The sequence below is a fragment of the Montipora foliosa genome, chromosome 3, assembly GCF_036669935.1.
Source record: "Montipora foliosa isolate CH-2021 chromosome 3, ASM3666993v2, whole genome shotgun sequence".
NCBI classification, from domain to species: Eukaryota; Metazoa; Cnidaria; class Anthozoa; order Scleractinia; family Acroporidae; genus Montipora; species Montipora foliosa.
This window is the reverse complement of record NC_090871.1, coordinates 19,750,584-19,764,164: the sequence shown is the minus strand read 5'-3', so window position 1 is coordinate 19,764,164 and position 13,581 is coordinate 19,750,584. Positions and strand designations below refer to the sequence as shown.

General features: G+C 40.0%; 1 protein-coding gene across 1 annotated transcript; it reads left to right on the top strand.

The window, feature by feature from the left end:
* The first annotated feature begins 1,892 nt into the window (after positions 1 to 1,892).
* LOC137994580 (neuropeptide FF receptor 1-like) lies at positions 1,893 to 12,919 on the top strand. The gene is made up of 5 exons (XM_068840177.1): positions 1,893 to 2,031; positions 4,844 to 4,977; positions 5,224 to 5,494; positions 7,162 to 7,419; positions 9,380 to 12,919. Exons 2-5 carry the CDS (start codon positions 4,865 to 4,867, stop codon positions 9,740 to 9,742), a joined length of 1,005 nt encoding a protein of 334 aa, XP_068696278.1. The 5' UTR covers positions 1,893 to 2,031; positions 4,844 to 4,864; the 3' UTR covers positions 9,743 to 12,919.
* The last annotated feature ends 662 nt before the right edge of the window (positions 12,920 to 13,581 follow it).

Below are 13,581 nucleotides of genomic sequence, written 5' to 3'. Positions count from 1 at the left end.
ACCGGGTAAACTCGTCTGGGAGAACTAGAAACGGGGACCTTCTTACCCGGCAACTTTTCCAGAACTAAATGTGACCAAAATGGCTTTTCGATAACCGATAGAGTAATGTAAATGTTTTCATTGGTCGCTGAACAGCTGTGTTTGAGCCAGTACAAAAAAATGGTGTGGAGGGGGGAGGAGTGTTAGATGTGGTAAGCTTACAACCTCAAGGTGAACCATGGCAACGAAAAATGTTACATACGAGTTGTTATTTGGCGAGAATATTCAATATTTTCCACAATAATTCAGTTCACTGCACTGTCGGGCACTAGAAACTGCATTAATTCCCTCGCGAAATGTTTGGCAGCCAACAGTTTTATAAACTGTAAAATTAACACGTCCTTTGAGATTTTATTTAAATAAAACTCGTGGATGTTCTCTCTTCTTGGTTTCTCGGCAGGGAATGCATTCTTGGCTGCTTTAAACAATGGAAGGAGAGCTTTACTTTTAAGCACATCAGTGGACAACCGACGCACTATATTAAATGAAATTTCTTCCGCAATGAACGGTTGAAATTCATGAGTGCCACTGAATATTTTATTCATGTTTTTCCTAACAAATCAGTAAGATTCTGTCGCATACGTTTTTTTTTGTTCATATAGCTACTTGAAATTAACAGTGGTCCGATCTGGCCTGGTCACATAAGCCTCTGCCTTCGGAGTCTTATAAGAATGAATCTAATATGACAGATAATAATTGTATCTTAGAACCTTGCCAGTTTCCTTTCGACGTGTCTAGAAGAGATGTTGAATTCTTGCGTATTTTTCTGCGTACTACCTTTATTAATTCTTTATTTTCTTGATTGTGCTGTTGAGTGGGCAGAATTTGGGCATCCGTTTTTTAAATAAACACCTTCAAAACTAAATCTATTACGAAAGAGCACGCATGTAAGAGCTGCAGAACTGTGAAAAATAGTGCTCGTTGGAAATTCTTGATATTGTGATATACGTTTGGAAATGAATTTTAAATCTACTAGCATTATATTCCTCCAATAAACGTATGTCTGCAGTAAGATACTTGTATTGCTTGTCTGAATTTTAACTTTCCTTGGTGTTACGAAGGTGTTTGAACACGAAAAATTCAATTTTGGAAAAGCGCATTTTATTTTGGAACACGATCCACTCTTGAAATTCAACCAATCAATCAGGTATCTATCATGTCCTTAGTTCTACAACTAATTATAAGTTCTCCTTGCTGTAGGAAAACTAGTGGTTAGTAGTTCCTTATTGCTTTAAAAACAAGTAGTATGTTGTTGCTTAGCTTTGAGGAATAGACCTCTTGACAAGAATTCGCCACATTTGCCATATTCCCCAAAATCGCCAGATTCGCAAACATGACTGGCCATCACGTATAAAATACAGTTGGCGATTTGACAAGAATTCGCGGAAATCGCCATATTCACCATATTCGTCAACATGGCTGGCCACCATTTATGGAATTCATTTGTGGAAGTAATCGCCATATTCGCCGAAATCGCCGAAATCGCCAGATTCGCCAGATTCGCCAGATTTGCCAACATGGCTGGCCACCATTTATGGAATTCATTTGTGGAAGTAATCGCCATATTCGCCGAAATCGCCATATTCGCCAGATTCGCCAACATGGCTGGCAACTATGTATGGAAGTAATTTACATACAGTTGGCAATTTGACAAGAATTCGCAAAAATCGCCATATTCGCCAGAGTCGCCAACATGGCTGGCCACCATTTATGGAGTTTACATACATTTGGCAATTTGACTGCAAGAATTCGCCAAAATCGCCATATTCGCCAGATTCGCCAACATGGCCCGGCCACCCGGTATTGAACTAATTTACATACATTTGGCAATTTGACAAAATTTCTCCACAATAGACCCATATCATTCAATGTCCAAACCAAAGATTTTGCCCGTCGAACCTCTCATTCAGTGTGAGGCTGGACGGGCAAAGACAATGCAAAGACAAAGTCTTTATTCCCCACGGACTCCAAAATGGCCGCCGAGTGATAAAGGTGAATCGCCATATTTGCCAAAATTGTCAAAATTGTCAAATTGTCGGCGATATTTTGTTCGTTTGGCAATTTTGTTATTGTGTGCATTTCTGATATATGGACATAAGTGGAGTAATTTCGATGAAGAAAGATCGAGAAAACTTGCAAACTAAGTTATCTCTTAGACTAATTTCGTTGATGGCGAAATAATTTACGCGAAGTTATTCCAAGTAATAACCAAACACCAAACAAGTGGATTTGCATTAATTTGAAAGGGCTCAAATTGTTACATCCCTGAACTCTCAGACACAAACGGGTAACATTGCAAACCTTTCTTTTGGGTTTCATGCCCCCTTTCTGGTGATAATAATGGATCGCAATTATTGGCCCCAGATGCCTTTACTGAGTTTTCTAGGCTTTGTATGAGCTTCAGCCGTATGTCCAATTTGAAATCATGGAAACGTATTCATTGTAATTTACAATAGCATTAAACATTTTATATTCTGTCAGATTTACAGTCTAAATCAAGCGACAGAAGATCCTTAGCAGGAACTTCAAGCTGTTTGCGAGCAGTTCCAGGCGGTGTACTATGATCTAATTTAAGTTGTATTTGGTTTCCTTTTTGTCTCCTAACAGAATTAATTTTCTCGGGGAAATTTGAACACCATCTATATAACTGAAACCTGTATGCTGTATATGATCATAGAAAGTAGCAAGTACTGAGCAAGTGAGCTCGGACTGTCTGCTAATCAGGTCAGCTAATGAGCAGTTGGAGATAGACATGGTTTGGGATGAATTATTAATTTGTCCGATGTTAATGGACGGAGACTTCGTCTCGGTCCATAAACACGCAAAGAAAGAACTTGGCCAATATCCAGCCATTTTGACCTCACGCTTGGTCCATATAACCCATATATATATAGACTTGTCACGTCCATCAATCATGACAAGGAAAGTTTGTTTTCCTATCTTCGTCTGTTCAATGAAATTAATGAAATCTGTAGAGTCATGAAGTCATTTGTAGTGTGCATTTCCTGCTGGAAACGTTGAAGACATAATGGACTGCTTTGTCTCCTTTTATGGTGATGTGTCCTGAATGAAGCTAGAAAATTTGGCACTTGTTCAAAGTGAAAATGTGTTGACGAAACGTTGACGTATTCAAAAATAAATGTCAATCACACTTCTGAAAGTAATACTACGGGTTTAGACATGGAGTTTTTTTGCCCCCTTTATGTGGGGGATTATCCTCATTTTGGTAAGGATTAGACCAAAAAATATGTCCCCTGTATGTAGGGCATTATCCTTGTTTGGTTTTGCTTTGTGGATAAATGGCCCATGTTTTCCGGGGTGGGTGGGGGTTTACAGTGACAGGTGCATTACAAACACAGCCTTAGCCAGCCCTACGACTTTTGAGAGTGGAGAAATAAGAAAATAAAATGTAAACTACGTTTAAGCAAACAGTTTAGCTAATTCCACAAAGAAAGCTGCTAGCGAACTTCGTTCTTCTGGAGCAATTTTCATACACATCATGACAGCACAATAGAATCCTCTCTTGGACAACATTATTGTTTCGTAGGGTTCAAATTCAATTTGACACGGCCGTCGTACGTCAGACACACGATTCAATTAATGCTAATTTCAACTGAGTGCAACACGCAGACAGTTCTGCTCCGCTAAAGTCGGTAAAGCGCAACTCTTTGCGTCGGTAAGTGTTTTATTTTCTTTACTTGGAAATATACCGGAAGGAACTGATCTCGATACCTCTAGAAAGGAGGGGAAGGAAGAGCTTTTGAACGACTACAATATGTACTAGAGCCTATAACCGTTTACGGTTACGGCGGGATGATTTCAGAATGTTTGCCAACTGTTCTCAGTTTTTTGAAAGGTAGCTCAGTATCCATAGAATAGATCATTATCCAACTGATACTTTTTCTATGAAAAGTAAGTGATTCATGATTCGTGATTTAGCCAACGGATAGACCCTCGCTTTGAACTACTGGTGCTCAATTAATGTTATCCAGTACGCTAACTTGGTTAACCTCTGCAAATAAGGCAATCAAGGCATCGCGGTTAATGTAAGTTCGATGCCTTTTTTCCGGCAAGTTTTGCCCCACTCTATTTTTCTTTTCCTTTCTTTTTTTATTTAACCGAGCCGTGCGCGAAGAGGCGAGTTAAATATCCACACTTTCACAGACACTGAGGTGAATATCTTCTTTAGTATTTATTACTAAAACAGAGAGGTAATATAGCACAAAAAGATATTTTAACTCATTTATTCCTGCAACGAGTACAATATTATATTTCGGGTGCAAATCAATCTTCAACAATAACTGGGGGTAACGTGGTGTGAGATGATGTACAAATCGAAATCCGCCGATAGAATGATTAAACAACTTTTAATGACAGTTCAAAGAACATATTTCAGTTGAGATTGTTGATACATATTTTAATTTGTGTATAGTGCCCGCAAGGCATACATGATATATTCCCATGATGCACTTGCCCAAAGGATTTATCCATGTACTCCCGTAATGGCCGTTTCAGATTATTAAATGTGTTGTATATTCTTTTCCGTATTTTACTTCTCCACCCAAGACAATCATGATCAATATCGATGTTTTTTAGCTCGTAGAAATGTAGATATGACTGATTAGTGAGTAGTAGTAGTAGTATTAGTAGTAGTAGTAGTAGTAGTAGTAGTAGTAGTAGTAGTAGTAGTGCAGAGAGAGAACACATAATTGAAAAAAGAAAATATGGCGTTTCAAAACTAACAAATTGAAAGTATGATTATCTGTTTATCTCTATACTCTGCTCTATTTTGTTTCGTTATCAGTGTGACTAACTGATCGGAACCATGGAAGAAACAGTGAAAGTTGCCATAACAACAATAACGTCCATACTGATAGTTACCAGCATCGTTGGGAACTCCATTGTTTGTGTTGTTGTGATCAAAAATCGAGACATGAGGTAGGGGCACCCTTAATGATAAATTACTTACACGAGAGCTAAGGAGTAAACCCTGCAAGCTACTTATTGATTACTTCATTTTCAATTCGTTGTTTTTTTCTAACACAGACCCTGCACTGTCTGGGATACCGTAATATTGCCTTCTAATTCAGGCAGCATAATAAATTAAAAAGAAGTTAACGTTTAAAACCGTCAGCTGTCTTTAAATGCTATGTTAATAGAGACAAATCGCTTAATTACTTATAGGATTCCCATCAATTATCTGATTGTAAACCTGGCAGTGGCAGACACAATATACTCCATATTTCTCGTCCCGATGCTGATTCTAAGCCATATTTCTAATCACCCCGAAGGAATAACTGGGAAGGTATTGTGTACATTGCTGACGGACGGGAACGTAGCCTGGATCGGGGCGGCGTCCGCTGTTATCACCTTAACTGCCATCGCGTTTGAACGATATCGCGCGGTAATACATCCACAAAGGAAGATGGGAAGCTTTACCATGCGTAAGCTGAAGGTATGTCACATGATAAAAGGGAAAAACAAAAGACAGAAGTTCAGTTGAAGTGCCTCTGGCTGTATTTAATTCATTTTCAATTCCCAAAAAACAATTGAGAACAACGTTGCTTTTTCATAAAATTTTAAACTCTTTTATTTATGAGCAACACCAATCCGCTGATTAAAAGGACGAGACGAAATAAATAAAGGACAATGGCGAATGAATTATACAGCCAGGTCTCTAATTAATTGGGAGAAGAAATGAGCCATTCTGTTTACACAAACTGGAGAAGATCCGTAGATGACTGTTACATAAACTGGCCTTATGGTGAGGATAAATTAAAAGAGTTCCACGATATTCTAAACAGCCTAGATGGTAGCATTCAAATTACTGCTGAAACTAGCTGCAAAGAACTTCCGTTCCTTGATGAGATGATGAGAAAAACAATCATGGCTCACCTAACAATCGATATTTATTATAAATCGACGGATCCATTCCAGTACCTCCCACATACATCCAGCCATCCAAAAATAAAAAGGGATCTACTTAACTGACTCTTTACATTAATTACCCTTGTCCGCCTGTTAATCACATGTTGATCCAGCGTTATCACATAGAACTGAACTGGCCCTTAGGGAGTCCCACGAAAATGCCACACATTAAGTGATTAATCAGCCATGTTGCCAGCATGGTTGTCCTGATAGTGTAGTTGTCATTGCACCCGACTAGTGATCAGGGGGACGTGTGTTCAAATCCCACTCGGGGCAATTACAGTATTCCGAATTTCCTCAGAAGTTGTGCAGTGTTGATTTTCCCGTACCTTTCTCTCCATTTCTCCTCATCTTGGACTGTGAATCCATTTGCGATCCTCGTGGAAGTGATACATATATATAGTCAGTTAAGTAGATCCCTTGAGCCAACAGCATATCAAGAAGAACCGTGCGAGAGGATCAAGGCGATTGGTGGGCGAAATGGCGGCAAACTAAATAAGAACGTTTTCAATGGCTAATTATCAGCTTATGATTCGTCAAAATTGCATACGTTTTCGGCATATGTGCCGAAGATGAGACGCTGATTGGCACTTTAAGCTCAAAGCAGTTTTCAATAGAGTGTCGAGAGTAATTAAGTAATGGCGAATGCCGCACTTTCTGATTGGCCTAAAAATAGCACGTGTTTTTCAGCCAATGAGAAGCAATCGTTTTCCTGCGCTTGGGGTAGCTACGAATTTTGATTGGCAGGGCTCCTTGCGTTGTTTGCGATTGGTCAGATAAATATTTTATGTGGCTGTTTCACGACACTCGTTTGAAAAGGGCTTAAATTTATTTGTGATACTTTCATTTGACGTATTTAATAGATACAATACAAGAGAAAGATCTGTGTAGGAATTTAAAATCGCTCGCCGAAACTAAGTCATTGCCAATGCCATAGAGACTGAACGTGAATTATGATAATTGTCCTTAATTTTAGTAATCATCAGAGAACTTCGAGAAGGGTCGGTATGAGCATGATCATGAGTAGATTAATATATTCTGAATCTAAGTTAAAGATTCAGGATTTCCACGGTGACCATAATATTCTTTCATGCACCTGTCATGCACCGTTTTCTTAATTTAGCCAGGGAACGTTATAAAACCGCTCTTGTTAAACGACTCAATGTTTGGATGTTTGCCTATTTTCCTTTTCAGTTCATAATTTTCGCATCTTGGGCTTTTGCATTTATTCTCCAAATACCCCAGTTCTTGAACAAGGAGTTTAACAGGGAAATTAATCCACATTTCTGTATAAGCGCGTGGCGCGAGAAGTGGATAACTCGGGCTTTCTTCCTGGTGTGGCTTGCCTTCTATGTTATTTCCTTTGCGTTGATGGCTGTGTTGTACTACAAGATCATACGCGCCCTGTGGTTTAAACGTGATGGAGATAACAATGCCACACACCAACAGCAGGTATGAAATGTTGATGACGGACTATGGGTTAAATTAGATTCATAATCAGGCCGTCTGCATGCATGGAAGCAATTTAGCATATGATTTCCCTTTACATTTCCAATCCATGCACTCCCCTCACCCCACCCGAGAATTTCTGTGGTATTTGTCTTTGTCATTAATGTTGCAAATATGCCACAATAAATCCAGCGCATACTTACAAATTCCCACCGTGGGACTTTCAAAAGAGTGCGGGAGGAGAGCAGCGAAAGTTTCATGACGAATAGTACACCATCAAGTAAAATATAAACTGTAAGAAATTTGGTTTAAATGTCTGACGCGCCTCACAATTTTTCCCTTACAAAAGGAAACATTTCCGGCAAATAGAAGAGCTCATTACTAAACGGTAATCGGAGGGTCGTCGTAAGTTCGACTCCTGCAAAGGAACTCTCTGATTTTTCCCAAACATCACTCGAGTCAGCCGAGTCACCATCGAAATAAGAAATACATCTCTTCATGAACCGAGGTTGCTCACCATGAGCGACTCGCTAAGACGATAGTTATTACTAGTAATTATGGTGGCTCAAAACTCTCTTTAGAACGAATGAAGCTACAACACTGTATCACGTAATACCAAAAAGTGGTACCATATTAAACACGTAGTATGTCACCGTGGCAACGGAAAAGCCCGGCAAAGACACACTATATTTTGGATTTAGTTGCTCACATCTCAAAAACGATCTTGGCTTTCTGATCACTTTTTAGCAATAAAAAATGGGGGTCACCGAGTTTGTTTGTAAGATATAAGCAACTTAAGGCAAAATAAAGGGTGTTTTTATAGGGCTTGCCCGTTGCCAAGGTAACATATTACGTCACAATAATGACTGCATCTTGTTCAGCAATAATCCGTGTTCCATTTGGTACGTTTTTAACCCCAATGTTGCTAATACATGATACAGAATTGTAGTGCCGATCGTTCTAATAAGAGCGTTACTTTGAAGCGTTGAAACCGTTTTGAGCCACCTTAAAAAACACGATAAATACGTAGCTTTTTCGCTATATTTAAATGCAAGAGGATAACGGCAGCTATCAATGAATGGAATAGGTCTAGCATATCAGTGTTCAGCCATAAATAAAGTGGTAAGTATGGAAAGAGCAACAAGAAAGTTTCTATTAATCCTTCCAAATTCCAATCCATGATCTATCGACTAATTCCGAGTCTTTCCCTGCTTTGTCCCCTGCTGTTGGCGCGGGAGTGGAGGAGTGGGCTGTTCCAGTATATCCTAAAAAGATATCATTGACTCAAGCCTCCCACACAGACGTTCTTAGGGCTTCGTCACGCGTTCCTCTCCCACTAACGTCTGCTGAAACCAAAAACCACCGTTCGGGGATTACGGACCAATCAGAGGCCGTTTGGCAGTTTTGCGTAAACTTGTGTTTTGTAAGGCATTCTCCACAGCACGAGACTGGCTGTGCACAACACAATAGACCATTTTCGAATTCTCACGGCTGGACTAGATGTAGCATGAAATGGAGGCTAATGCGTGCAAATCTTTTCAAATGCAAATTAATTTGCCAGCATTAGCCTCCATTTCATGCTAGATCCAGTCCAACCATTAGAATACGAAACTGGCCTATTAGTCAACGCTTACTAGTTTCTTTAAATAGTGGGCAAACAGCTGTTAGGCGGAAGTGGTTTTTCGTTTCAGCAGACGTTCGTGGGGAAAGAACGCGTGACGAAGCCGTAAGAACGCCTGCGTGGGAGGCTACATTAACTTATACTTTTTATGTATTTTTAAGTTAGCGGCAATCATAAAATTTGAAATAAGGAACGAAGCATGTACTAATTTTTAAATCCGAAAGAAAGAGACTTAGCGATGCCCAACCCTGGTGAAGCAACAGCGAAAAAACGCGCCCGGGGGGGGGGGGGGAAAGAAGGGGTCAATTAACGGAGCCTAACAAGTCTTTAATTTAATAACAGGGTGTGCTGAAGGTACGACAACGAGTCACGTTGATGGTTGTGGCTGTCACTGTAATATTTTCAACATGTTGGGGCATAGAGTCGACGATGCATGTGTTAGTAGATGTTTCCTCCATCGACCTTGGTCCTCTCGCTAGTCCGATTGCTCACACCATGATCATGTTCAACTCTGCTGTGAATCCGTTTGCATACGCACTGATAAGCCAGCGATTCAGGCAGAAGATAAAGGAAACAATATGCCGCCGCTCAATTTTAGTTGATGATGCGGTAGTGTTGTCGACGAGTAAGCGACACAAGAGCATCGAGATGGTTCCCACCTCCACCTTGCAGACCGACGCAGCGGGGGCAAGTTTTATGGAGTAATAGACTTCATATTCTTTTTGGTATTTTAATGCCTAGATAATTAATGTAATCGATGTGAAAGCAGAGGATAACACAAAAAATATATAGCACACCACCACCACCTGCCGCAGTTTCCAGAGCTGAACCCTCACTTACTAGCGAAGTGTCGTTGCTAACCGGTGACTAACGGCTACTAGGCCGAATTGCTTGAAGCGTGGTTAGTATAAACCATTAAGCGTATTCATAAATAGCGGCCAAAAAATTGTTCTTTTGTCTTCTTGTTAATGAGACCAACAAGCCTCGCTCTAAGGCAACATTTCTTTTGTAGTTTTTTCCATGCAAACGAGGCTAATTGGCCTTATTAGCACAAGGATAAAAGAGTGATTTAATGCCCGCCATTTATGAATACGATCTATTGGTTAGTTAAAGTGGCATGAAATCCTAAAAGTTGTCATGCTAACCACGACTCTAAAGCCGCGGCTACACGAGCGATTTTTTGCTCATGGAGGAGCAGTGTTGGCCCAGTAGTGCGAGCGCTCGCCTTTCACCAATGTGTCCTGTGTGGGTTGTTTGTTGGTCTCCTGCTATGCTCCGAGTACTCTGATTTTCCCTCAGTTTTTTTCTGTCTCCTCCATGAGTAGAGGATTAGTGTTAGGCTGTGTAAGCTTCAGACGTTGATCAAGTGATCACCAGGTGATCTGGTGACGTAATTCGGAGGATTGGGGAGAAAACTTTTAACGCCGTATCCCACAAACGCGCGCGACCTTATTTTCGAATTCAACATGGCATAGGCGAGATTAGAGCTCGTCGGGTCTACTTGAATGTTCATTCAGTAACAGGAAATGTGGTAGACACGGAATGATCTGTTGAGTTTTGGCGATGGAAATACTGCAGGGAGTTTGGAGACAACACCTAAGGCCGCGCGCGGTTGTGGGATACGGCGTTAAAATTTTTCTTCCCAGTACTTCTTATATTACTTCAGAAGCCCATAGCCAGGAGCCTGCAACTTCAATACCAATACTAGGCCAATACTAGGCCAATGCTTGGCCTATACTCCAATAACAGGTCCATGTAACGGTATTTCCAGAGATCCAGCTATTTTCAGACGAGTAATTAAATAAGAAGACATGGCATTCTCAATCCCATAGGTAAGAATTTCTTATGCAAGACTTGTAATTATCTGGAAAGGTCTGGTTTTGTCGGAAAATCAATCTTAAAGTACCTCGCTCTGTAAAAACCCGTTCCACAAATACAATAGAGAGCTTTAGATTCTAGGACGAGAACGACAACGGGTACGAGATTTTCTCATAGAACAACAGTAACCGCGCTAAAAACCAGCGTCATTTTGCGGGAAAAACGTAATACCGTCGTCATTTTAGTACGAGGTTTGCAAAAATGTCGTCGTGTCAAAACAAGGCAACAGCTCGGTAGCAGTTTTGGCATTTTTCTATCATGAAAAGGCTCAGTTACCAGCAATAAGAATAACTGAGCAACCTATGCTACTAACAAAGAGTAAGATTAATCGTACGGGTTATATATTTTCTAAGTATTTTTGCCAAAAAACAGGCAGTCAAAACTCGTACTCGATCGTTCTCGTCCTCGTCCTAGAATCTAAAGGTCCCTAATGATGTTGTACGCTCCCGGTCATGGGCTTCTGCAGACGCGCCTTGAAAGAGAGGCTGAAAACACATATTGACTATCATAGACGGTGTGCAATGTACGAAAGGTTGGAAACTTACTGTAAAGATTGACGAATAGAAATGTTGCTTGCATCTTATGTTGGAAGAATTAAAAAAAGCTTTCTAAGGAATCGCAAAATGCAGACATAAACACGTAAGCTAATTGATCCTAATTCGATTGCCATTTCACAACTTAAAAAGTACAAAAAAGTGGATTTGAAAGTTACACGTCCAGGTACGAAAACCTGAATAATTTTAACCAGTCGGAAATAAGATTCCTCCTGCAGGTCCCCCAAATCACATCATATTTAAACTGGTCGTATCAGCCAGGAAAGTGCTCTTTAAAATTTCTCGTTTGACAAGAAAAAATATAACTAGAGCAACGCAAATATAAAAATATTTGCTTTACCTCTTGAATTGGGATTTCGAGTTATTCTGTTTTTTTCAACTAAACATAATTTGTTGTTCCTTTGCTGCCAAAGCCCACGCAAAAGAATCTCTCCACCTATTTTGTCGTTCCACGGTTCATATGCCGCACAAATAAAAAAATTAACAAACCAAGATGTCATTTCCTTCACGAATGCGCGTTCAGAGGCCTGGGCTCAACCTTAATCTGGCAAAGTGCTTTGCGCTCCTGTCTTGAAAGAGTTTCTACGAGATTTCAACATGATCTCTTCCTCAGTTGAAGGATTATACTTCATTGTCAGTTTGCCTTAAATGTATTATTCTCCATTTTGATCACTCTGTCCCAGGACTTGTGGTATGAAAAAGAAAAGAAAAAAATAAAAGCACCCTCTTGACAGGATTTGAACCCGGAGCACCCACTTTGAAGGAACTGTTTTTATCCACTTAACCACCAATGATCAACTGATTAGAAAATGCACCGATTGTTTACCAAAACTAATTAGTATATATATAAAATCATTGCTGAATAATGTTTAAGTCTGAGGCTTGATAATAAAATGGTTAGCTTTCTCTTGACGTTTGGTAACCGAAAATTTTCACTGTGTAAGCTTGCTTCTTTGCGGGTGTTAATACACATTTAAAGTGGCACTTTTGGAAGAAAAAATCATTGGCATTAATAAAAAATGACATCCTTCGAGTCCTGCGAGTCCAGACATTGTGGTTCGGCTTTTAAAAGAAATATGTTCATTTCCCATGATCCCTATCAAGCTTTCAATGTCCAAAATGAACGATAATACTTCACTTGGAAGAAATGGACAATTAAGAATAATCCTTTAATTGAGGGAGAGACTTGGTTGGAGAGTTTCAAAGCAGGTTGTAACGTCAAATGAGGAATAGCCCCAGACCTCTCACAAGCTCGGTCGAGCTCAAACTTATACAGCCTCCATAATGATAGAACGAAGCGGGTGGGCCGGATTGATCCTAAGACAGAAACTTTAGGAGTGAAACATAAGCCTATACCCTTTTCAGAATTTCAAATAAAAACTTCACTACTTTCTCCGTCCACTGACAAGAGCTCATATGAATCATTCCCTGTCGCATCCTCGACGGCCTGTGGTTGCTTAGTATCCTCTGAAATTTCCCTGAGAGGTTTCACTTGAAATCTGGAAGATGGGGTGGTTGAAACGCTTGGGGGAGGAGACGGATCAGTGATGCCATAGTTTGGGATCCCTGTCTTTACCAGTGGTTGATTTTCTTTCTGTGCACTTGTGACGTTTTCTGAAGGCTTGGACAAGCCGAACTGCAAAGGAATTACGAGCATTTATTACACTTTGTTGTTGATTTAAGAATCTCTGGCCACACTAAAGCGTTTCATGCTCTGTATTTTTTTGTCACCATCCGCAGCTTGGGGCTAAATAATATACATTATCACCTGTAATAGTATTTTTTCGACGGCATGAAAGTTTAAGTAACAGGAGACAATGTTTTCTTGCAAATCCCATAGCGACAATCGTGCATCAAAACTATTGCAAGTTGCAGGAAGTATGCCTTGCGTGCGCAATATTAATTTTTACCACAATTGCTTGTAATCTCGCAATCTGATTGGCTAATTTACCATTGTCGATAAGAGTCTAGACAACGCTGCTCGCATCATGCTCGCGTCAATTAGTCACGCAATGTAATACCCAATCAGGAACGCTCATTTTGGGAAATAAACCAATCATAAGTTACCGTTATAGACAACGCTTGCTCTTTCTTTGTGTCATGATTTTGGTC

Bases quoted from the DNA above. Each gene is read 5' to 3' on its own strand.
- LOC137994580 (XM_068840177.1), top strand. From the start codon at position 4,865: ATGGAAGAAACAGTGAAAGTTGCCATAACAACAATAACGTCCATACTG. The intron at 4,978-5,223 runs GTAGGGGCACCC...AATTACTTATAG, and splicing joins ATCAAAAATCGAGACATGAG to GATTCCCATCAATTATCTGA. The intron at 7,420-9,379 runs GTATGAAATGTT...ATTTAATAACAG, and splicing joins ATGCCACACACCAACAGCAG to GGTGTGCTGAAGGTACGACA.